The following is a 26,913-nucleotide window of genomic DNA, read 5'->3' as shown; positions in this document are numbered from 1 at the left end:
CGAGTATTTATGATTATAGAAAAGTTATTGTGTATGTTAACAATGATTGCATAACATGTCTGCATAAACAGTCAACCCATTAAATTATACTGAATAACTGACCCACACAAAAGTTAATATCACTTGATCACTGATACAGCAAATGTCATCATGTAAAAACACTAAGTTCATCTTAAATAATTAATATGAAGTACGAAAAATAGTGGCCAACTTAGGTATTTTGGATCTCCTTAAATAAAAATCACCCAGTGAAACCTATTTGTTCACTAGGAGCGTTTTCACTCTGTATTCACGTAAGCAATCCTATTTTAGACGAAAACCAATGTAATTCTTAATCATTCATGTTATTTACTTATTTATGCAAATTAGAGAAGTCAATTGACAAACTTCTAAAAAACGGCCTTTTTGTAACAGAGAATTATTCTGTCAAGTCAACAAATCTGTCTGTCATTTTAATAACATGTTAAATTATGTCACTCGATGCAAATTAATAACTTTTCTGCACAAATTATGATAACAGATGTACATGTGACTTATAAACTATATCTCTTTTTAGTAGTTCTTTGACAATGTTATAAATACAAGCTGCAAGAAGGGTCGGGAGGCAGTCGGAATGTCACTTTGGTAAAGTGTGTTTGTGTGATAAACAATGCAAAGAACATGTAGAGGAAGTGCTACTTTGTGTTGTGTCATGGTCTTTGGTGGACAGTGGAATTAAGATGGCCTCCAGAGTAATAAATATTTGAAGTTTACATATTTGTTGGTTTCGCTCGTTCTTTATCATCAAAAGCACATAAACACGGGACCTCATGTTTTTAACCCTAGACAACCAGATGTAGAGCCAGCATCAGCATCGAGACACAGCAGCGATCCAGCAAGTAGCAGCGATTACCACAACACAATGCATTTTAATGGCGCCAACCTAACATCAAGTGTTAACAAGCTCCGTAAATGGGAGTGAAATAATGCGATTATAGCAATTAGCAATGTCTATACCAGGCGACCATTACAAAAGTGGGGGCTCGTCCGGGATCTTCAAGTGCATCGATGATAATAGTGCAGCGATAAATTTCGTAAGTGCTTAGCATTCCAAAAAAGTTTATTTGTGCAGTGTGGCAACAGTGAAAATATGTCAAAAATAAATAAATAAATAAATAAATAAATAAAGTGTGTTAGTGCGACTATGAAAAACTATCGTCACACCGCTCGGAAGATTAACGTCTGGATTATGTCAATGGAATTCATCAATCAAGACTTCAGCTTCGATAAAACCGAATAGAAGTGAAGAAAGCCAACAGGAACACCGACCACGACATCATAGCATAGCTACATAAAGCAAGGTATTTTGTTGTTGTTGTCATTTAAAATAATTAATTGTTAACATTTCTCTACCTGAGAGGGATGAGATCGTAGGAAATGTAAAAATTGAACCAGGGGATGGTGAACAATTAAACTTAACAGAGTGGCTAGCAGACTTTGCAACTCAAATAAGCTTGCAACTTAAACAGTCGAGTGAACAAGTAAGTTTGAATTTTGATCTATTAAGTACTCATCTCAATGAGAAGTGTGAGGAAATTAAAACTACCCTCAGTAAGGACACTAGAGAACAGTTGATACACTTCAGAAAAGAATTTCAAGTTAAAGTTGAAAGTTTAAATGAAAACATACAAGCAAACACAGACAGCATTGCTGTCATCTACAACAGAGTAGATACTGAAGTTGAAAGATTAGATCAGAAAATAGACAAAACATCAGAAAACCTTAAACAAGAACACAACCTGTATACCACTAATGTAGATACAAAAGTAGAAAATATACACACTAAATAAACACAATTGGAGGACGCATTGATGTCCAAACAAACGATTTACAATCAAAATACAATGTATGGGCACATCCAAGTGAAATGCTTTCCTGGTGAAAATCTGCACCCTATTGACTTTATTCACCAATGTAAGGATATGTTTGTTGTAGGAATGTCAGATAACATAAAAATTAAGTTAGTAAAACGGTTTCTAGAAGCGGAGGCCCTATCCTGGGCAAATGAGAATAATGATTCTTGGAATACTTTTGAAGAGTTTGAAGCTAAGTTTATTTGCAAATTTTGGTCACAATCCATATAAGCCAGATTAAAGTCAGAATTTCTAAATGGACCAGTGTATAGAGGGAAAGTAGGGGGAATGCAAAAATTTTGCAGAGATCAATTGAAAAAACTTGCTCACTTGAATAACTCTTTTGATATTATGACACAAATTGATGTTTTAAAAAGAAGGTTACCAGAGAGACTGCAGTGGGAATTGGTCCATGGACCAGACGATTCAATGGAAGAGTTCCTGAAATTTGTAGATAGATTAGATAGGGCCTTGGAAAGAGAAAATAACCAAAGTTTTGACTCTGGCAACAACCAGTATGGGGGGTGGAACAGGAATGTAAATAGAGATTATTATGGGAGGAGAGACTTTGAAAATTCTGGAAATAATGCTCCAAATAGGGGAGATAGGAGATATGAAAATGATTTCAGAAACAATACACAGGAGGGAAGATGGAGGAGAGATAACAGGAATGATAGAAATAGGTATTGGGGAAGAGAACAAGATAGAAGGGGGGTTTGTTGAAACTAGTGAACAAAACGACAACTACAAATGGACAGACCGAGGGAACCAGCCGGGAAACGGTGGACAGTCCCACTAGATGTCCGTAGTTTTGGGGCTAGACAATATTATGACAGGACAACACATAACCGAAACTGGAGAAGGAGAAGATACAATGTAAAGAGTAAGTACCAATGAAATACTGATGTTGTTAGAATGAATAAATTAGAATCTAATAAAAGGTTTTGGGATACTATGAGTAAAAGTGATACAGTTAATAAAAACAGTGTTCAAGCACAGGTAGTTAGTGAAAGTGCAGAAGTTGAAGGTATTGCAGAGTTCCATAGTTGGGCTGAAAAAGATACTGGTGTTAATAACAAGTCAGACACACCACAAAGAGAATCTATTTTGGGGGGTTTATTTGATAAGAAGGGGGATGACGAAGTGTTTAATGGAGCCAAAGACTCAATCAATTGCTGAGATTCAGATACATAGGGGGGAAACAGAAGATGAGGTTGTTGTGGAGGAGGAGGAAGAAGTAATAGAGGGACATTTAAATAATGATCCTAAATCAAGTGATGTTATTGAAGAGAGTGTGGAGGAAGAAATAAAAGTATTTGTAGAATTGAAAAGTGATTATGTGGTAAAGGTAAGTGATGTGACAAACATGGGTAATAATGAGGTTAATTTAAGTGAAATGCAGACTAGGGAATGTGTATCTTAGGACAAGTTATTGCCTATTGGGAACTATGAAACACTAATCTATGAGAATGGTAATAATAATATTAAAGAAAATATAAAGGGATGGAATGTAAATGTGTGTTTTCAAGAAAAAGGGGAAAGTTTTTAGAAGTTTTGTGGAACAACTATGGAAACTGTATAAACAAATATGCCTTTTGGAAAGAATTAGCAAAGGTAAGTGCAACCTTGTATCCTACATGGTGGACAAGAATCCGTAGTGGACTTTATAAAAAAGGGGGTGAAAACAGTAGTTTGTTAAGTGACAACACAGTGTTAAAAGGAACAGATGAAAACAAAGGTTTATGTTTAAAGGTCAATGCTTTGCAAACAGAGAGGGATGTGTCTTAAGTGTAGGAAAGAGACATTAGACTTATGAACTAAAGAAACTGAAAATGGTCTATTGTTTGAAAATACTGAAATAGACAAAGATATTGAGCTAGGTTGTCCATATGTTAAAGTAAACATTGACATTTGTCCATTTGAAATAAAAGAAAGCCCACATCCTAATGCGTATAGACTTATCTTTCCCAGATCAAGAAGGTTATTTGGATTAAGAAACATCACTGAATTGAAACCATATAAACATGATTAAGCACATTTCCCTATTTGAATACAGTTACTTACCCATTTTCCATAAAGCATGTTATCAGCAAAGTTTTTACTGGGTGTGTCAAATAGCAACTACCACTCACCCTATAGACCCTGGAAAAGTTCCAGATCTCTGAGAGAATGTTTTTATATTTTTATTGTCACTATTGAATATTAAATTTTGAGACATCTTCTTTACTTGCAACGGGCAAGAAGGTGACAAACATTTATTACTTTCCTTTTGTATTGTTGAATATGGGACATACTTGCACCAAATAAGACAATGTAAAAATTGTTGTGCAAGATCCATCATTTTGATACTATTGTGTTCTTAGGCATAAGATTTGTGTACAATTTTCTACAGCTAATCAGATGTTCACCAAGTTTGATGTTTGTGTTATGTTGTGACAAATTTAAGTGTCCAATTTTAGTATTAATATGTTCTTGTACTGTCTTGACTATGTGTCTCAATGGGAGACAATATTTAAAAAACGCTTCCTTTTTCCAAATGCATATTATATTCATACATGTGACTTCTCTAGTGTTTGTGTTTATATATATCATGTCCATACTTATAATTATGTTCTTTGTTTTCATTTCTTTTATGTGGCTCAAAAAGAGCAGACATTTACAATATTTTCCTATGGACATATGACCTGTCCATCTGTGTAATATATTTATGCTCCTTCTACTATCTTGATTAATCTGTGACTCAATGAGAACTGACTTTGAAATAATTTACATATATTGTTTATATATCTTAAAATCACAGGTGATATATTTTTGTCTGTTTTTGATCATTTTCCATGTGGCTCACTGGGAGCAAAGATTAACATTTTTTTTTACTTTCATATATTACTAAATATTTTTATTATGCTGTCATACTGAGAGGCATAACACAAAGTGCATTTGAAACAACACAACTAAAATATTTGTAGGAAAAAGTCATTTTGAAATGGTGTAACAGTCATTGCATACATACACATTATGCATAGTAAAACAAAAAAATTATTAAAGTAGTACTTTTCCAAATTTTAACCATTTGACACATTTGTCCTAGTCGGCTAATATCATTAACATTCTGTAAATGATATTACCCGAGGGGGGGTATTGTAACGGAACATATTTAAGGCTTCACTGTACCGAAGTATGCGATACCCTCCAAATTCAACCAGTTTAACGAGTATTTATGATTATAGAAAAGTTATTGTGTATGTTAACAATGATTGCATAACATGTCTGCATAAACAGTTAACCCATTAAATTATACTGAATAACTGACCCACACAAAAGTTAATATCACTTGATCACTGATACAGCAAATGTCATCATGTAAAAACACTAAGTTCATCTTAAATAATTAATATGAAGTACGAAAAATAGTGGCCAACTTAGGTATTTTGGATCTCCTTAAATAAAAATCACCCAGTGAAACCTATTTGTTCACTAGGAGTGTTTTCACTCAGTATTCACGTAAGCAATCCTATTTTAGACGAAAACCAATGTAATTCTTAATCATTCATGTTATTTACTTATTTATGCAAATTAGAGAAGTCAATTGACAAACTTCTAAAAAACGGCCTTTTTGTAACAGAGAATTATTCTGTCAAGTCAACAAATCTGTCTGTCATTTTAATAACATGTTAAATTATGTCACTCGATGCAAATTAATAACTTTTCTGCACAAATTATGATAACAGATGTACATGTGACTTATAAACTATATCTCTTTTTAGTAGTTCTTTGACAATGTTATAAATACAAGCTGCAAGAAGGGTCGGGAGGCAGTCGGAATGTCACTTTGGTAAAGTGTGTTTGTGTGTTATTGTTTGAGGTGGATAAACAATGCAAAGAACATGTAGAGGAAGTGTTACTTTGTGTTGTGTCTTTGGTGGACAGTGGAATTAAGATGGCCTCCAGAGTAATAAATATTTGAAGTTTACATATTTGTTGGTTTCGCTCGTTCTTTATCATCAAAAGCACATAAAAAACATGGGACCTCATGTTTTTAACCCTAGACAACCAGATGTAGAGCCAGCATCAGCATCGAGACACAGCAGTGATCCAGCAAGTAGCAGCAATTACCACAACACAATGCATTTTAATGGCGCCAACCTAACATCAAGTGCTAACAAGCTCCGTAAATGGGAGTGAAATAGTGCGATTATAGCAATTAGCAATATCTACGACCAGGCGACCATTACAAGATGACACAACAAAAAGATTGTCTGAAAGTGACCCTTCAGCCAGAAAGGCCTTCATCAAAAATAGGCAAAACACACACACACACACACACACACACACACACACATAATACATCGAGATCGCAATACTGCTTGTCTAAAATTGGACATCCTCATCATCCTTCTACATACAAGAGAGTTAGACTGTGTCTGTCTAAAACAAAGAACTGTACAACAAATTGAATGAGAAAATGTATTTCATTTGTCTGTGCCTTATTACGCATTCATAATTAATGTCTTTGCTAACCCTCTGGTCACTTGGTGTTTCAAATATATGTTTTATAAATATTAATTTTACAGCATCCTGGGGACCATTCATCATGTACGTACACAGATTCCACCTTCAGTGACACTTTTCAGAGTAAAATACACTGCTGGAAAAAAAATTAGTACACCTGGAAACATGTCAATTTTGATCCAGTAATGCTGTATGCCACCCAGGGGATAGTAAATGTACTGATAATGGTTTCAGTGTCGTACACCAACATATAGAGTAGTGACACAGCTACCAGAGAATGCTCACAGCCACAAGGCTCAGTGTGGTAGCAAACTTGTGAAGCAAGCAGGCAACCATGTCATGGAGATGCTTGTAAGACCCGCTGTGGCAGATCGTACAAATACTACAGCACAGATAAGAGGGCTTGAGAGGCCAGACGTGTCAGCAAGAACTATTGCAAACTGGACATTGGCATTGGGAATACAGGCACGCACATGTATAGCCCATATTTCACTAATTCCACAGCCCTGACATGCATGGCTCAGATGGTGCCAACAGAGCATCAGTTGGAAGATGGAAGGGTGCACCATGATCTTCGGCAATGAAAGCAGATTCTGCCTGCATGCAAGTGATGGTCATCTGCACATGCAATGTAGACTTGGTGAGCACTGTCTCACAGAGTGCATTCATCCAAAACACAATGGCCCCAACTCAGGTCTTATGGTGGGGTGCAGCAAGCTATAGCTCTTGTTCACCTTTGGTGTTTCTGGAGGGGACACTAACCAGCATTTGGTACATGTAGAATGTTGTTAGGTTCATCCTTTTGCCATTATTGCAACAGGAAGGTAATGTGTTGTTCCAACAGGATAATGCTCAACCATACAGTGCCCATGAAACTCAATGTGCTCTGCAAGATGTGCAGCAACTTCTATGGGCAGCATGGTCTCCACACTTGTTTCCAATTGAGCATGTGTGGACAAGAAGTAATTTGTGCAACTCATCAACCAACAAGTCTTGAAGAACTACATGAATAGGTTGAGAAAGCACTGAATAAAATATCCGAGGACAGTATTCACCTCACCAAATACTGATGTAGGTGTTACAGCATGGTTGTATACTTGGTACCTCAGAATCTCTTGTGCTATTGATCTGTAGATGTAATCATTTGATGTATTCCATAAGCACTGTTGCAAAAATAAATCTTGAGTGAACTGGAAACCTCTAAAATGGTCTAGGAACTTTTTTTACCTCCAGTTTATTTATTCCACATGGGCATACCAATGCAAAACAAAACTACACAATTTTGCTTAATAACCATAGTGTAATTACTAGACAAACAACCATAGCCAGTCAGCCACATTGCTGCACATGGGTGATTCGTTTTGTCACAAGCAATTCAGCAGTTTGTTTTATGGGCAATCTTCGATCGACCACTGTGATCTGCAATTTTTGACCGCTGTGATCTGTGATTTGCTTACAGATGTGTCATCTATAGTCAGATCATGCAAACTGGCATCGACTGCTATCTGTGGCTTGTGTGTGAGGCTCCATAAACAGAAACATCTCAAGAATCATGCTTGCTAGCTCTTTAATCTGATTTATTATTTTGGCATCTGGAAACTTAATTCATCTGATGGTACCTCATATTAATCTGAAGCTTATTTCTGAGATGCCTTCCTCTGCTCTGGTTGTTCTTTTCTACTAGTTTCTATTTTTAATAATTGCAGTTACAGACAAGTGATAAAAAGGAAGAGGATGCAGCTCTGTTTGTCATCTTCATCAGTCATTATGAAAGATAATAACTTCTGTTTCAAATTCCACTTAATCAATAAGGCCCCTCTTGTGTCCAAAGGCAAAAAAGAAATGTAGACATTGTTTGAACTTACTGAAATGTTGGGGTAGGTCCAGATTACCGGAGTATCACCCTTGCATGTTATAGTATAATTTTCACCAGGGTTTACTACAATTTCTGAGAGATTTGTAGACGTTATTACAGGAGAGTCGCTGCTTCTATGAGAGGCGTCAGATAGCTCTGTAAGAGAAATAGTAATGTTAATTATGTCTGTTCAAATGCAATTACTACACTGAAGACATGCAGCTTTATGTAGCACTATGAGCAATGGCCATAATCTAAATGTCCCTTACATGCAGTTCCATTTAAAGTGTTCCCTTGGAAACTGGTTGAGATGGCCTTACGCTCACTGCCATTAGCAATTCCTGTCTGGTTTTTGTCTGTCTATTATTCATTTCTGGTTCCTGTCAGTGAGGATCTTTTAAGGACCACTGTTTTTATGCCATGTTACATGACTATAAGTGTTACACTATTCCTTACAGACACACTGGACAGTTTACACAGATACACCAATAAATCAGGTAACTTTATTCATGGTGTGGTCATCCACACATCCAAATGAAACAGCTCCTTTTTGGCATGCTCCACACATGTTACTGTGCTCATTCTACAAAACTGACTGGCACGCACACAGCACTTCACAGTGTGGATAAGGAAATATGAACTTTCTTACATTACTCTCTGATATTTATAAGGTGCTCTGTATTCAGTCAGTGCCATTCAATGGTTTTTTTTTTATTATGACATGTTCACTGCACAGGCATTATTGACAGCAATAATAATTGTTTTTATAACAACATTTCTATCATTAAGTATTGACAGATGAAAAAAAATAATGTTCTGGAAAATTTCAAAAACATGAAGGATTTTTGGAGATATTACGTTTTTTGATGATTTTATAACTGCCATGGTATTAAGTTGAAGTTTGACAAGAAACATGTAACTGAAATATGAGACACAAAACACTTTCATTAGGTTAGGCTTTCTGTTTAAAATTTGGGTTGAGAATTTCAGAAGAAACTGGTGAGATGAAATTTTTAGTAGCATCAGTTTAGATTACTTACCTTGTGGTTCTGACTTACAGTGTTGAAATTCTAATACCTTATGAATTTGAGAAATTAACAATGTTGTGTGGCTTTTGATTATTGTATCAAATATTTTAGCCACATCCTCTACTCAAGGAATGTCAGAGCATGCAGACATTTGTGTCATATACTTAAAATATTCTTTTACCTGGGCTTCACTCAGGAAAGTGCTGTATCCAGTGATTACAATGGAACATCAATTGTTTGCTCAGCAGAGCAGAGATGCATTCTCTGTACAGCACTGTAGGAGTGGGGCACTGCAAAAAGTACTACGCCTCTTGCTGTTAACTAACATCAACCAGCAAACCACTGCCTATATCTACAGAGAAATGTAGGAACACACAAGGCAATATCAACCCTACACTTTATTCTAGAAGCGAGCACTCTGTCTTCAGGATGCAAGTGGCCCATCCAGACCATCCGACAGCCTTGTCATCCTCGGCTGAGGATGTGGAAAGGAGGGGCATGTGGTCAGCACACCACTCTCCCAGTTGTTATACTTTTTTTTGACTGGAGTCACTACTATTTGATTGAGTAGCTACTCAATTGGCATCATGAGGCTGAGTGCACCCTGAAAAATGGCAACAGCACATAACAGCTGGGAGGGTCACCCATCCAAGTGCTGGCCACACCCGATAGCGCTTAACTTCGGTGATCTGACGGGAACCAGCGTATCCACTGCGGTAAGGCTATTGCCCATCGTAGAAGAAAGGCAAACCTTATTTTATAATAGCACTTGTAGATTTAGAGAAAGCTTTTTATGGTATTGGCTGGACTATACTCTCTGAAATTGTGGAGGTAACAGGGATAAAATACATGGAGCAAAAGGTTATTTTGAACTTGCGTAGAAATTAAACTGCAGTTGCAAAGAGTTGAAGAACATGAAAGGGAAGCATTAGCTGTGAAGGGAATGAGATAGGGTTGTCAGAACAGTCCTGTGTTGTAGCCTATCCCCAATGTTATTCACTCTGTACACTGAGCACACAGCAGAGGGAACCAAGGAGAAATCTGGAACTGGAATTCATGTTCAGAGAGAAGAAGTAAAACCTTTGAGGTTTGCCAGTGACATTGTAGTTTTGTCAAAGATGGCAAGGGACATGGAAGAGCAGTTGAACAGAATGGACAGAATCTTGAAAAGAGCTTATAAGATGCACATCAATGAAAGGGCAAATCATGGGATCTCACCCTCACTCCAGTTGCAGTTGAAATTGGCAGGGATGTGACATTGGCAATCTGCCAACAGATATTTGAACATTTGGCCACAGATGCATTCTGGCTCTGGATAATGATGATGATGATGGTTGGTTTGTGGGGCGCTTAACTGTGCGGTTATCAGCGCCCGTACAAATTCCCAACCGCCACTTTGACTAATGATGATGAAATGATGAGGACAACACAAACACCCAGTCATCTTGAGTCAGGTGAAAATCCCTGACCCTGCTGGGAATCGAGCCTGGGACCCCGTTCTCAGGAAGCGAGAATGTGACTGCGAGACCACGAGCTGCAGACTCTGGCTCTGGAGCCATGTCAGGGAAAAGGTCTATGCACCGAGAAAATCCCATTCACTAAATGGAGCATTATATGGCTCCAATTGACATGTAGTGAAAGGTAAGTGAATTGACTCCTCATGCTGCCTGAGGAAACGAAATGCAGGCTGATAATTCTCAGATGCATAGGCTCAAGCATAGCACATAGCAAAATGTTCAGTGATAGCATTTGGGTAATTTTAGGCAACCCATTACTCATGGAGACACCAGGTAAATCTGTGATGGGCTAGTGTCCACAGAGGCATTGAACATAAGCCCAAACCTGTGAAGGAGGAGTACGTGGTCCGCTGGTAGACACACACTGTTTCCAGCTTTCATGTTTCTGTCTTGTTACTAGGTGGTGGATCAAAACATGGAGCTGTTTGAAGACAATGAGGTGCTCCATTGATGGATGTCATTTATGGCCTTGGAGAACCTGTCTGTGATCTTTAATGGTCATGGTGATTTTGGAAGTCCACCAGGATATTATTGTCTGATGCGGAGGATCCTGAGGAATAGGAGTTTGCTAAGTGTGCTACCAATAGAATGGCTCCAGTTTTCTTTATTTTTTATTGTCTTTTTATTTTTTTATTTATTTTTTTTTTTTTTTAGGATGCAAGAAACCAAGAAACAACTGGAGTCATACGTGCACAAGTCAAAACTATAGGACACAAACACAGAGAGGAGGGAAATGACTACACGTCAGTCCCAATGAACAGAACAGGAGACAGCTAAAAACAGGCACATGGAAAAAGGGCTAAAAAATATCATACAAAACCAGTGGTCCAAAACTAAAAATTAAATGATGCGGAGGATCCTGAGGAATAGGAGTTTGCTAAGTGTGCTACCAATAGAATGGTTCCAGTTTTCTTTATTTTTTATTGTCTTTTTATTTTTTATTTATTTTTTTTTTTTTAGGATGCAAGAAACAACTGGAGTCATACGTGCACAAGTCAAAACTATAGGACACAAACACAGAGAGGAGGGAAATGACTACACGTCAGTCCCAATGAACAGAACAGGAGACAGCTAAAAACAGGCACATGGAAAAAGGGCTAAAAAAATATCGTACAAAACCAGTGGTCCAAAACTAAAAATTAAATGGTCTTCACCATATTGCCTCAGTGGATAAAAAGTAAAATTCTGTCGAAAGCCCGCCTATCATTCGCTAAAACGGCTGATAAATCAAATGGCAAACCCAAGCTGGAATGTAAATGGTTAAAAAATAGGGCACTCCAGCAGGAAGTGGCAGACAGTTAAAATTTGGGCGCAATGCGTACAGAGTGGTGGGATAGCACCACTGAGAAAATGACAATGGCTAAAAAGGCAGTGCCCAATATGCAGCCGAGTTAAAATAATCTCCTCCCTGCAGGAGGGCTGAGAGGAGGTTGTCCAAGGCACCAGGAGAGGCTAAATAAGCCGAAGCTTATTCCTGTGAAGGGAGGAACATTGGTGATGCCAAAGGGACACCACCTCATGACAGACAGCAACACAGTGATCATCGGAGGGAATATAGGTACTCGCAGGATGAGGTATGAAGACTACAGCCTTGGCAGCAGTGTCAGCAGCCTCATTTCCTGGCAGACCGATATGACCAGGGACCCACAGAGACATGACATTAGCTCTACCGAGAGTGAGCAAGTGACAATTTTCCTGGACCCTCTGCACTAAGGGATGAGCGGTGTACAGCGCATAGAGACTTCGGAGGGCGCTGAGTGAGTCTGAGCAGAGGATACAATTGGGAATGCTGTGTCACCGGATGAACTCTGTGACTTGATACAAGGTGAAAAGCTTGGCTGTAAATATTGAGGAATGTGCCAGAAGCTGATATCTAAAGACAGGGGTGTCAATGATGAAGGCACATCTGACCCCATGGTCAGTCCAAGAGCCATCAGTGTATACAGAGGTACTATCATGAAGTTCCATGCGAAGGTCATGAAACTGAAGGTGATAGACCGAGACTGGTGTAGTGTCCTTAGGAAGCGAATGAAGGCCAAGGTTAACATGGGCCGCTTCACGAAACCAAGGTGGTGGAGGGTTCGTACCCACTGGGAAGGTTACAGGTACCGTGAAGTTAGGCCGCCATAGCAAGTGCAAACGCGGACTCCAGGAGGTAACAGAGAAGAGGGACAAGCCCCATACCGACGATCGAAGAAATCATTAAAGAAGGAGGCATAGGAGGGGTGGCCACACATGCCAGACAAAAGGCATGCGTACCTGCTGAGGAGAAAGTCATGGCGGTAGGACAGTGGTAGTTCAGCAGCTTCAGCATACAGACTCTCAACCAGGTTGGTGTAAAATGTACCTGTGGCCAAACAGACACCATTTTGATGGATAGTGTTGAGACAGCAAAAAAGGGATGGGCGTGCACATGAATAAACAAAGCACCCATAGTCAAGTTTTGAACGGACGAGGGACCGGTACAAATGGAGGAGGGTGGTTCGATCGGCACCCCAGAAAATACCACTGAGGAGATGTAGGATATTAAGGGACTGCATACAGAGGGCTGCCAGGTAAGATACACGGGAGGACCAAGAGAGTTTCCTAGCGAGCAGGAGCCCCAGGAATTTCGTAGTGTTAACGAACGGAAGGGCAACAGGCCCAAGATGGAGAGATGGTGGGAGAAACTATTTGCTCTGCCAGAAATTCATACAGACGGTTTTGTCAGGGGAAAAGCAAAAGCCATTGTCGATGCTCCAGGCATGAAGACGATCAAGACAGTGCTGAAGACGCCGCTCAGTGAGACAGGTCCGTGGAGAACTGCAATAGATGGCAAAATCATCGACAAAAAGGGAGCTGAAGATGCGCGGTGGGAGACAGGCCATTATAGGGTTAGTGGTGATGGCAAGGAGGATGACGCTCAGGACAGAATCCTGAGGCACACCATTTTCTGGATAAAGGTGTCCGACAAGGTAGAACCCACACACACCTTGAAAACTTGGTCTCGAAAAAATGCTTGAAGAAAACAGGGCAGGCTCGCACAGAAGCCCCACATGTAAAGAGCCTGGAAGATACGAGTTCTCCAGCAGGTGTCGTAGGCCTTCTCCAAATCGAAAAACACGACCACAGTCTGGGATTTCCACAGAAAACCATTCATGACATGGGTGGACAAAGTAAAGAGATGGTCAGCTGCAGAACGCCGTGCTCGAAATCCACACTGTGCATTCATTAGTAAACGGCGAGACTCGAGCCACCACACCAGCCGGGCATGAATCGTAAGTTCCATCACCTTGCAAACGCACCAGGTATGAGAGATGGGGCGGTAGCTAGAAGGAAGGCTTTTGTCCTTACTGGGCTTAGGTACGGGTATGACGGTGGCTTCATCCCAGCGTCCAGGAAATGTTCCCTCAGACCAGATGCGGTTTTACATGTTAAGCAGAAAATGCTTGCCCAAAATAGAGAGGTGTTGCAACATCTGAATGTGGATGGCGTCTGATCCTGGGGTGGAGGATCGGGTTGAGCTGAGAGCATGATCTAGCTCCTTCATAGTAAAGGCAGCATTGTAGCACTCATGATTCTGAGAAGATAAGGGTATCGCCAAAGCCTCCTCCACCTGTTTCCAATGGATGAAGGCAGGGTGATAGTGGGAGGAGCTCGGATCGTCCGCAAATGGCTGGGGAATGGATCTTGGTTCCAGAGAGCTGTCAGAGCCCACACGACAGAGGAAGGTGTGGAACTGTTAAAAGAACTAGTGAATGAAATCCCCAAGAACTCGACAACACTTTGCACGCATCTGTTTATAATGAATGCAGTTTTCCAGCATAGGGTGGCAGTTAAAAATGCAGAGAGCACATCTCCGTGCGTGAATTGAGTTGCGGCATGCCTCAGTCCACCAAGGGACTGGGACACGACGTGGTAAAAAGGAAGTGCGAGGAATGGAACATTCTGCAGCAGTAAGGATAAGGTTGGTGAGATAGTCCACCTGGTCATCACAGCTGGGGAAATCTTGTTCTTCGAAGGTCGCTAGGTAGGTGTAAGGCTGCCAATTAGCCTTAGTAAGCTGCCATTTGGGCATGCATACAGATGGGGTAGGAGTCAGCAGACGGAGAACACACGGGAAATAGTCGCTTGAGTAGACGTCAAAAAGAAAGGACCACTCAAGACGATGTGCAAGCTGGGAAGTGCAAAAGGATAGGTCCAAATGGGAACAGGTGTGTGAGGAGTCAGAAAGGAAAGTGGGTGCTCCAGTGTTAAGGCAGAACAGGTTACGTTGGTTAAGAAGGTCAGCCAAGAGGGCACCTCTGACAGTTCCTGAGAGAACCCCAAAGGGGATGATGTGCATTAAAGTCACCGAGTAGCAAAAACAGGGGTTGGGATGGGGGGGGGGGGAGGGGTTGCTGCTCAATAAACTGAAGAAAGTCTGTCCTGGTGACAGCGAATGACGGAGGGACATAAATGGTACAGAGGGAAAAAATCAGGCAGCGAAGAAAAGGGCGAACTGCAACAGCTTGAAGACGGGTAGTCGGGAGATGGGTTGACTATGATAGTCACCCTGTATGAGCAGCATAATGCCCCCATAAGATGGAATGCTGACCTCAGGGGGAAGGTCAAAACGAATCGGTAAGTAATGTGAAAGATCAAAGCAGTTGTGTGAGCATAATTTCGTTTCCTGAAGGCAGAGTACAAGGGGATGCTGCAATGCTAAAACCAGTTGTAAATCTTCTTTGTGGGACCAAAAGCCGCGAACATTCCATTGGAGGACAGTCATGAGGAGGAAGAGATGTAGGGATGACAACTCAGCGGCCGCCGAGTGACAACCGGAGTAGAGTCGCTACTAGAAGGCACAGAAGCTGGAGGATCCTGTTCCATGGGGTCCTCAGAAGCATCGGCGTGCTTGTGCAGTCGGTCTGTGGAGTCCAACACTGAAAAATGGTTGATGGTGTGCACCGGCGAGACAGAGGCCAGCCAGGCTAAGGGACCACGTGGCGACACCGTCGAGCTGGATTTAGAGTTGGCGAAGGAGAAGACCATTTGTCTTTAGCGGACTTCTTTGAGCCCTTCTGGTTAGAGGAAGACTTGGGTGTTGTGTGGCTGAAGGGATGGAGGAAGTCTTCACAGGAGTACTCCTTCTGTCCTCTCCTGCATGCTGGTTGTGTAGTGGGTGGCTTTGCCCCTTGTGTCGAGAGGTTAACGGTTTGTTGCACAGCAGGATGGGGGGATGATGATGCTACCTTGACACTGGGAGATTTCGCAACCTCAGAGCCGAATTTGAGGTCATGTCTGTGTGGCCACATCCTTCATGGAGCGAGGGGTAACAAGAACAGAACTATAGGTGCCAGACGGGAGAACACAGAGTTTGCGACTAGCCAGTAACTTGCGATCTACTGGGTAAGGCACTTTTTCCTTCACCCAAATCTCTTGAACAGCCCGCTCATCTAGATACACGGCAAAATCCCTAAAGGAGGCGGCATGGCGGCATGCAGTTGATTCGGCAGGGAGAAGGAGGTGGACATTCACCCTCGTGTGCATCCCTGCCACAGAGTACGCATTTGGCTGGGTGTCGACAACATGTTCAAGTGTGGTTGAAATGATGACACTGCTAGCAGTGCATCAGATTCAGAATGTACGGACTGTGATAATTTCATAGCCTGATTTGATCTTGGACAGCAGCACCACCGTATCAAAGGTGAGGAAAAGAGTGTGGGTGGGCACCAAGGAGGAATAGACCTTTCTCATTACACGATGGACAGCAATGACATCCTGATCAGAGAGGTGAGATTGTATTTCAGCCTCAGTTAGACCATCAAGCACCCTGGTGTAAATTATACCACCGGAAGAATTCAAAATTCTATGTGCCTCGACACAAACAGGGTAGCCATGGAGAAGCGAGGCAGCAAGCAGTTGTTGTGTTTGAGAATCAGAAGCCATCTCCAAAAGCAAAGTGCCGTTCCATAGACAAGTGCAGGATTTCACAGGGCCAGCAATTGCATCAACACCTTTCTGGATAATAAATGGATTGACAATGGCAAAAGACTGACAGTCTTCAATACGTGCCACCACAAGGAACCATTTTGCAGCAGGAAGGGTCTTTGAATCAGTAGCCTCATTACGTATATGTTTTGTAGACATCAATGGGGACTACGATTGACTCATCGTGAGGTAATCCCCCATTGTTGCCAGCGTCTCTGATGGTGCGCTCCTTCCAACTGGGGGCCCCTTCACAAGGGTGTGCACCCGCCTTAGGTGATTGTTCACACCTCAGGTCACACCTCCCAAACACTTGATGGAGGTACCAATCGGCAATTTGGGAATATTACAGCTCAGGCAGTCACCCCTCCCTGGGCCTGGCCTGTACCAGGGGGTATGCACCAACCTTACCTGTTGACCCGGGGATGGGACTTATGCATTATCCAGTCACCTGTTACACGTCAGACGCATGGGCCGGCCTTCAGGAGTGCACAGGGAGGAAGAAGAAAAAAAAGGATCCTCAAACACCAAAGCAGAGGAACAAGAGAAGGGAAACAAAGAAAGGAAAATGGAGCCAAAAACAAAGTTGAGACTGTTCACACATCAGTGACAGAATGCAGAACATTCCCAATAATGCCCCAGACATGTTCCCCAAGGGAGGGGAAAAAGTATAGCAAGACGATAAAGAGTAGCATGGAAGGAAAAAAGTGCTGCAAGGGCTGGGGCCTTGTGGTAGCCAAGCACAAACCCTTGTGGGGCTCCAGTTGTGTGCTGACAGTCACATCGGTACCTGCACATGGTGGGATGCTTATGGTGAAAACAGAGGCAAAGGCATCCCAGTCAGCATTGTCAAGAACCCATCCACTTTGAAAACCAGGCAAGTGATACTGAGGAAGAAACAAGACAATCAAAAAATGATCACTGTCACACAAATGACAGAGCAGTTCTAGGCACTTCAGTCCGGAACCGTGCTGCTGCTATGGTCATAGGTTTGAATCCTGCCTCAGGCATGGATGTGTGTGATGTCCTTAGGTTAGTTAGGTTTAAGTAGTTCTAAGTCTAGGGGACTGATGACCTCCAATATTAAGTCCCATAGTGCTCAGAGTCATTTGAACTATTTGTCACACAAATCATAATGGACTCTCCAATGGATAGAGGGGACAAGACCAGGGCTGTCAGTGGGAAGATCAATGGCTGACACTACACTTATGTGTGTGGAGTAACCAGCACTCCAGACACAGAGATCAATCTCTACGAACAACGTTCTGATAACCAGTGATCCTAGTTCCATCCCACAAAGGGTCATGGGCATTGAAGTGACCCCAAATCAGGAAGGGTGGGGGAGCTGAGAAATCAGGGTAGACAATACATTCTGAGACACTTCACCATTGGGAGGAGTATACACATTACAGTTAGTAAAATCCAGAGGCATCCTCACATGAACAGCGTCAGCCTCAAAGGGCATATCAAGTGGCAAGTGTTCACTGTGGCTGGCTCTGAGCACTGTGGGACTTAACATCTATGGTCATCAGTCCCCTAGAACTTAGAACTACTTAAACCTAACTAACCTAAGGACATCACACAACATCCAGTCATCACGAGGCAGAGAAAATCCCTGACCCCGCCGTTAATCGAACCCGGGAACCTGGTCGTGGGAAGCGAGAACGCTACCGCACGACCACGAGCTGCGGACAGTGTTCACTGTAGATGGAGACCAGAACGTATATGCAAATTCCACTTGAAGCTCTGTCATAGTCAGCTTTATTCTTAAAATAGACTCAATAGCCATGGAAGGAATGGGTTAGCAATACTGGAAACCAAGTTTCCTAGAGGGCAATGCAGCAAGCAGAGGAAACACATAAGAGATGTTGTAGCTCAACTAGATGGTGGAAAAAAACCGCTACAGTTCCACTAGAGGGTCATTGATATGAGTATCTTGTGGGGGAGTGAAGGGACCATGGTGGCATGTCATGCCCCACAGTCGTCTGCTGCCACTGCTCACAACGATATAGCATAAATACACAACAGTTCTGAAGCAGGTTCTGTGTGTGTGTGTGGGGGGGGGGGGGGGGGGGGGAGGGGGGATACAGCACCATAGGGACCATCAGGATCTCTGTCTCAGGTACAGTGTTGGAACAAGGGGCATGGGGACACTGGAACTTACTTCATGTTGGAGGTCTCCTTTTTGTCCCTCTTCTTCCTGCTACAGTTTCAGGGGCAGAGGAAGAATGTGAAGCCTCATAACCAGCAACCTATGGCTCTTTCAGCCACTGGCTGGTATCCAATAGCAGTTCAGCAGAATGGTGGGAAGAAAGTGTCCTGAAGGACCCCTTCCTGGAGAGAGACACCAGAGGAGAGTGTTGTTTCTCCAGCTGAGGGTTGGTGATCAACATTGCTGGTGGACCGGGAGTCAACGATATCAAAGTGGATGTTGGGGAAACAATATGAGAAGGGCTCACAATCCTCATGGGAATGGGTGTAGTTGAGTGACCCCAAGGACCCAACATAGAAGGCATGAAGGGTGAGGGTACTGTTTGAGGATGACATCATCGTATTCATAGCTAACGTTAATTTTATGACAATATTTATTCTTGATTGCTGATGAGTCTTGAAATTTTGGAGTTTCGTTTCTCTTTGGAAGAGAAGAGAAGAATCCAGTGAACAGGGAGAATGGTGCTCCCCACAGTTAACATGGATGGGGGAAAGGGCACATGTAAAGTTTGTAGGCAACTGATGTGCTCAGTCCATGCAGATGGGGTTAGCATTACAACCCAAAGACGTCTGCCCAAATTCCCGTCATCTGAAGCACTGCATGGAAGAAGCGTCATACTGTTTTAATAATACTGATAAAATATCATTTTTAAGATAATGCGTCACCTCCAAAGATAAAGATAAAAGCCCCAGTGTTAACCCTGTTGTTGTATGATCCTCATTGGACACAGCAAAGAAAATGCATATCCTGTCATGCTGAATTGCATGTAACTTGTCATCGGTCTGTAAAAGAAAGTCACAATGGTAGATGACACCAAGATGATATTAAGATTGTTGTAGGGTGTAATGGTTACAGGAATATTATATAGTTTGTCACATGTGAGCAGCACCTGCAACTGAGTGGGGGATGCTGTTTTCATCAGAATTGAACCAATTTCATTTTTCAAATAGCTGATACATCCCAAAATCTGTCCTCAAGATGTTCAACAAAGAATAATGGTCTTTTAGCCATAAAGGACTCACTGTTGGTTCTAGAACAAGATAAGAATTGTGAGGAGTATGTATACCCTTGGCTCTTAGCCCCATATTTCTCCCATGGTGTAGCCAGGGAAGGAAACATTGTGGCATCATCTCTCTCCACATTCAAGTAATTCTTTTCTTCAGCAAAGACTGTTGGGACCAGGCAGTCACCAGCAGAAGAAAGTTTATGCCACTTCATTGGCAAGTCATCCAGCTTGGCACCACCCACTCTGAATTCAGGCTCTCCCCATGGGTGCTGCCCAGCCACAGCAGTGGCAACCTGCCTGGTTAACTGTTGCCCAGAGTCCCATGCCCCAATGATGATGGGAGATACTTTTTTGTATATGTGAGGAGTTCCAGCTCTGGCACCAATAGCGCAATCTCTACACAGTCAGGGAGCTACCACTGTGCAGGTACTTGATGAGCCCCCACATAATGGGGTGGCTGACGGGTTTGTTGGATATTGGGCCAAAAAGGAAGTACGCAGATAGAAAGGCAGGAAAGGGGGATGTGCACCACCTTGGGAGAGCTTCACTGCACAATCCTCTCTTCTGTAGAAGTTGGAAGGGGAATGGTAGGTCAAACCTAACAAAGGGGACCACATAGTGAAGGATGAAAAGTTGTATAAAGTACTGGAACAGAAAAGAGTGAGTGTCCAAAATGATAAGGCAAAACCAGACATGATCAGCACCAAGAGGACCATACAATGGAAGGGCAGTAAGAGCCAAAGGACATCAAAGTGAGGCATTAACTGAGGAAGGAGTCAGACAGGATTGTAGTTCAACCATGTTCATCAGTCTGTGCATTGAACAAGCAGTAAAACAATCCAAAGAGAAATTTGGAAAGGAAATTATAGTTCAGGAAAAAGAAATAAACACTTTCAGGTTTACTGATGTCATTGTGATTTTGTAACAGACAACAAATTATTCAGAAGAGTAATTGAATGGAATAGATAGTGTTTTGGATGTAAGTGTAACAAAAGTAATGGAAAAGAATCGAATTAAAAGGTATGATGAGTGAATGTATTTTGCTGTTTGGGTAGCTGACAATGGCAGGAGTAAAGAGAAAATGAAACACAGACTTGAATAGGAAAGCTTTTCTGGAGAGGAGACATAATGTAATAGTAAATGTAAATGTAAGAGTTAGAATTCTTTTTCGAAACTTTATGCACTGTGTGGAAGTCAAACATGGTTTTGAAACAGGGCAACCAGATAAGAAAACACGCATTTCAAATGTACTGTAACAGACGAGTGCTGTGGATTAGTGGGGTAGGTCTAGTAACTGATGGGGATGTATCTACACTGAATCGAATTGTAAAGATCTTTATGACACAACAGGAGAGAAAAATAGGAATTGGTTGATAGACTTTCTGAGGTATCAAAGAATAGTGACACTGGTAATGGTGTGAAGTGTGTGTGTGTGTGTGTGTGTGTGTGTGTGTGTGTGTGTGATTGTGTGTCTGTGACAGTGGGAGGTATAAAATTGTAAATCCAGACCAAGGGTTAACTACAGTACGCAGTTTCGAGTGAATTTAGGTCGAACAGTTATGCAGAGCTGAAGATGCAAAGGATACAGGGTGCGGCATAAAATCCCGACAAATTTCAGTTTGAATTTCCCGCCATATCGTAGTTCCACCGGAGGTTGCGATTGTCGTTCTTGAAAGGTATGGCATCTAGTAAACAGTCATAACCTCAAACTGGCCGAGACATTACGGACAAGTGCAGAGTACAACCAAGAAGCCGGGATAATCGAAAATTTTCGCGCTGTGCGTTCACCCTCTGAAATAGTTCTATTCTTTGTGTACCCGAGAGGGACTGTTTACGATATTGTGGCTAAGTAAAACGCTTCAGAGAAGTCTGGGTAAGGTTCGGCTAACCCAGCGAGGAAATCTCATTCAACGAGACGCATGTCGCGAACTGTGGCAGTCATGAAAAGGTTCAGGTGCTGATTTCGGAGGACCCGGGGCAATTGCTGAGAAATCTGGCGTCAGTATTGAATGTCGGCGAGCGAACAATGCGTTGGATGGAAGAGGAGGACCTCATATGTGCCATATAGTCCAAAACTGGCTCTCTGATGATGTTGACATGTTCCAGTCAAAGGAGTTGCGGTTCCCGAATAACCCGCATTTGAAACCCCTCGACTACTATGTTTGGAGTGTAGTCGAAAGAGTTAACAATAAGATGAGGCACCCTAATATCGTATCTCCATGCACCGCTTTCGAAGCAGCATTCGCGAATATGGAGAGTGCTTTTTTAAAGAAGCGGCTATTGCTTCAGGACGAGATTGGAGGCAGTCATTGTGACTGAAGGGGGGTGGGGGGGGAGGGAGAGGGGTACATCGAGTATATTACTCTTTGAAGATACCGATACTTATATGTACGAGGGTTGACTGAAAAGTAATGTCTCCAACTTCGTAACTCTTCAACAGTTGGCAGCATTGGTATGCAGCAGGTACTGGCTTGTTTCGTAGCCTCTTCTCTACAGCTCCAGTTGGTGGGAAGCTTTATCATTGAACGATTGTGTTGTTACAGTGTAAAGTAATGGAACCCTGTGCAGACGGTCTGTCAATGCGATTTAAGCAACTTGCAGTCATTGAACTCTTGACAGCAGAAGGTGTCACCCCAAAGGAGATTTATCAGAGAATGAAAGCAGTTAATGTGATTGTGTTGATGAGAGTACTGTGCGTCGTTGGGCGAGTAAGTTTAAAGATGTTGAGGCGGGAACATCTGACCTGCGTGACAAACAAAGAGTTGGACGTCCTGTGACAGCAACCACCGAGTTTCACAAGCAAAATGTTGACAGATTGATTCAGGACGATCGTCGTATCACTCAGAGAGAAATTGCAAGCATAATCGGTATTTCAACAGAACGTGTGGGTCACATTATTGCTTTTCTTGGCAATCCATACACAAAGTGCCACCACAGCAGGATTCCAGAGACTGAATCTCATCACCATACAGCATCCTCCATACAGTCCAGATTTATCACCGTCTGACTTCCATCTGTTCCCGATAATGAAAGACGATCTGCAGGGATATCATTACGCTTCTGATAAAGACGCTGAAAGAACTGTGAGACTGTGATTGCGGAAACAGAATGTCGACTTCTTCCGTGACGGCTTCAGAAAACTTGTTCATCGTTTGCAGAAATGTATCCAATTGGCTGGTTATTATGTGGAAAAGTGAATATTGGTAATTAAAGATCACATTCTAGAGATTATTTCACCGTTTGATTTATTAAAGTATTCCCATCCAAACCCAATTAACGAGGGTGGTGGCATTACTTTTCATTCAACCCTCGTACAAGGATTTTCATTTTCATTTGTATTTTGTTTTAATAAATTTGCTTTTTAAAAAAAGTTTCACTTGTCCGGATTTAATCGCTGCACCCTGTAGACTACTGGTAATGAGAAGCAGTTTTTCGAGAGAGACAAGTTGTGAATCCTGGGATACTGAAGGCACTGACAGATGTCTCTGCATTCAGCCTTTATTAAAGTCCTGATTAAAGAAAGTATTGCCATCTCGGAGGCAGCCACCCATTTTGGACCCAAGGACCTATAGCAGCACTACGGACAGAGCTATTAATTTCTCGTTTACGAGTTAGTAAACTGGACTATATTTGCATGTGATACCTTGGTGCTTTAAAGTAAACAACGAGCTACAGTTTTTGTTTCCTGTTTTCTACTGGAAATACAAAGTGAATAAAATGACTTTCGTAGTACAGTATACTGTATGTCCTTGATGTAATAATACTATATATGATGCCCATTCAGTTTGTTTGAGGGAAATATTTGGGAATTGCAGACCATACTGAAACACAAATGCATACTTCTGTTTACTTGTTAACGTCTTTAATGTTTCTCTCAGTTTTCAAGATTATAGCTCTCCTTACGTTTACATAACATAACTAACGAAAAAGTACAGGAAATGAATTACCTGCCTGGTGACCGTCTCTTAAAATAACCTTACTGCATTTCTCATCCCTACATTTTTACGTTTACATCTACATATTTATTCCGCAAGCCACAGTATAGTGCGTGGCGGAGGGTACCCTGTACCACTACTAGTCACTTACTTTCCTGTTTCCCTCGTAAATAGAGTGAGGGAAAAACGACTATCTACAGGGTGTTACAAAAAGGTACGGTCAAACTTTCAGGAAACATTCCTCACACTCAATGAAAGAAAATATGTTATGTGGACATGTGTCCGGAAACGCTTACTTTCCATGTTAGAGCTCATTTTATTACTTCTCTTCAAATCACATTAATCATAGAATGGAAACACACAGCAACAGAACGTACCAGCGTGACTTCAAACACTTTGTTACAGGAAATGTTCAAAATGTCCTCCGTTAGCGAGGATACATGCATCCACCCTCCGTCGCATGGAATCCCTGATGGCTGATGCAGCCCTGGAGAATGGCGTATTTTGTCACAGCCGTCCACAATACGAGCACGAAGAGTCTCTACATTTGGTAGCGGGGTTGCGTAGACAAGAGCTTTCTAATGCCCCCATAAATGAAAGTCAAGAAGGTTGAGGTCAGGAGAGCGTGGAGGCCATGGAATTGGTCCGCCTCTACCAATCCATCGGTCACCGAATCTGTTGTTGAGAAGCGTACGAACACTTCGACTGAAATGTGCAGGAGCTCCAGCGTGCATGAACCACATGTTGTGTCGTACTTGTAAAGGCACATGTTCTAGCAGCACAGGTAGATCATCCCGTATGAAGCCATGATAACGTGCTCCATTGAGCGCAGATGGAAGAACATGGGGCCCAATCAAGGCATCACCAACAGTGCCTGCCCAAACTTCCACAGAAAATCTGTGTTGATGACGTGATTGCACAATTGCGTGCGGATTCTCGTCAGCCCATACATGTTGATTGTGAAAATTTACAATTTGATCACGTTGGAATGAAGCCTCATCCGTAAAGAGAACATTTGCACTGAAATGAGATTGACACATTGTTGGATGAACCATTCGCAGAAGTGTAGCCGTGGAGGCCAATCAGCTGCTGATAGTGCCTGCACACGCTGTACATGGTACGGGAACAACTGGTGCTCCCGTAGCACTCTCCATACAGTGACGTGGCCAATGTTACCTTGTACAGCAGCAACTTCTCTGACGTTGACATTAGGGTTATCGTCAACTGCACGAAGAATTGCCTCGTCCATTGCAGGTGTCCTCGTCGTTCTAGATCTTTCCCAGTCGCGAGTCATAGGCTGGAATGTTCCGTGCTCCCTAAAACGCCAATCAACTGCTTCGAACGTCTTCCTGTCGGGACACCTTCGTTCTGGAAATCTGTCTCGATACAAACGTACCGCCTCACGGCTATTGCACCGTGCTAATCCATACATCAAATGGGCATCTGCCAACTACGCATTTGTAAACATTGCACTGACTGCAAAACCACGTTCGTGATGAACACTAACCTGTTGATGCTACGTACTGATGTGCTTGTTGCTAGTACTGTAGAGCAATGAGTCGCATGTCAACACAAGCACCGAAGTCAACATTACCTTCCTTCAATTGGGCCAACTGGCGGAGAACCGAGGAAGTACAGTACATACTGACGAAACTAAAATGAGTTCTAACATGGAAATTAAGCGTTTCCGGACACATGTCCACAGAACATCTTTTCTTTATTTGTGTGTGAGGAATGTTTCCTGAAAGTTTTTGTAACACCCTGTATATGCCTCTGTATGAGCTCTAATTCCTCTTATCTTCGTTGTCCTTAAGCGCAATTTATGTTGGCAACAATCGAATCGTTCGGCTGTCAGCTTCAAATGCCAGTTCTCTAAATTTTCTCAATAGCGTTCCTCAAAAAGAACGCCGCCTTACCTCCGGGGATTCCCATTTGAGTTCCCGAAGCGTCTCCGTAACACCTGCGTGTTGTTCGAACCTATCAGTAACAATCTAACAGTCCGCCTTTGAACTGCTTTGATGTCATCCTTCAATCCGACCTGGTACGGATCCCAAACACTCTAGCAGAATTCAAATATAGTTCGTACCAGCGTCCTATATGCGGTCTCCTTTACAGGTGAACAACACTTCCCTAAGATTCTCAAAATAAACCACAGTCGACCATCTGCCTTCCCCACGCAGTCCTCACATGGTCGTTCCATTTCTTATCGCTTTGCAACGTTACTCCCAGATATTTAAACGACGCCTTTTAGAGCTAGTTGCCACCAATCATGCCAATTAGATATTTTGTGTAAGTCATCTTGTACCCTCCTACAGTCACTCAACCTCGACACCTTACCGTACACCGCAGCATTATCAACAAACAACTGTAGGCGCTGCCCACCCCATCAGCCAAATCATTTACGTATACAGAGAACAACAGCAGTCCTATCACACTTCTATGGGACACTCCTGACGATATCTTTGTCTGTGATGAACACTTGCTGTCGAGGACAAAATACTGGGTTCTGTTACTTAAGAAGTCTTCGAGCCACTCACATATGTGTGAACTTGTTGCATGCACTCGTGCCTTTGTTAACAGGCTGCAATAGGGCATCGTGTCAAATCTTTTCCGGAAATCTAGAATTATGGAATCTGCCTGTTACCCTTCATCCATAGTTCGCAGTATATCGTGAGAAAAGGGCAAGCTGAGTTTCGCACGGGCGATACTTTATGGTTCAAATGGCTCTGAGCACTATGGGACTTAACATCTGAGGTCATCAGTCCCCTAGAACTTAGAACTACTTAAACCTAACTAACCTAAGGACATCACACACATCCATGCCCGAGGCAGGATTCGAACCTGCGACCGTAGTGGTCGCGCGGTTCCAGACTGAAGCGCCTAGAACCGCTCGGCCACAACTGCCGGCTGATGCTTTATGAAACCATGCTGATTCGTGGGCATATGCTTCTCCGCCTCAAGAATATTTATTATATTCGAACTGAGAATATGTTCAAGGATTCTGTTGTAA

At 42.2% G+C, this 26,913-nt stretch overlaps 1 protein-coding gene across 1 annotated transcript in view; it reads right to left on the bottom strand.

Moving 5' to 3' along the window:
- LOC126095181 (vascular endothelial growth factor receptor 1) overlaps nt 1–26,913 on the bottom strand; it is a 549,049-nt gene that overhangs the window by 460,373 nt on the left and 61,763 nt on the right. Inside the window, exon 2 of the mRNA XM_049909913.1 lies at nt 8,267–8,412. Within this exon, the coding sequence (XP_049765870.1) occupies nt 8,267–8,412 (146 nt within the window). The remainder of the gene's footprint in view (nt 1–8,266; nt 8,413–26,913) is intronic.

Source organism: Schistocerca cancellata, chromosome 8 (genome assembly GCF_023864275.1).
Source record: "Schistocerca cancellata isolate TAMUIC-IGC-003103 chromosome 8, iqSchCanc2.1, whole genome shotgun sequence".
Taxonomy (NCBI): Eukaryota; Metazoa; Arthropoda; class Insecta; order Orthoptera; family Acrididae; genus Schistocerca; species Schistocerca cancellata.
Note: the sequence above shows the minus strand (reverse complement) of the source record. Positions and strands in the feature narration are given on the sequence as shown.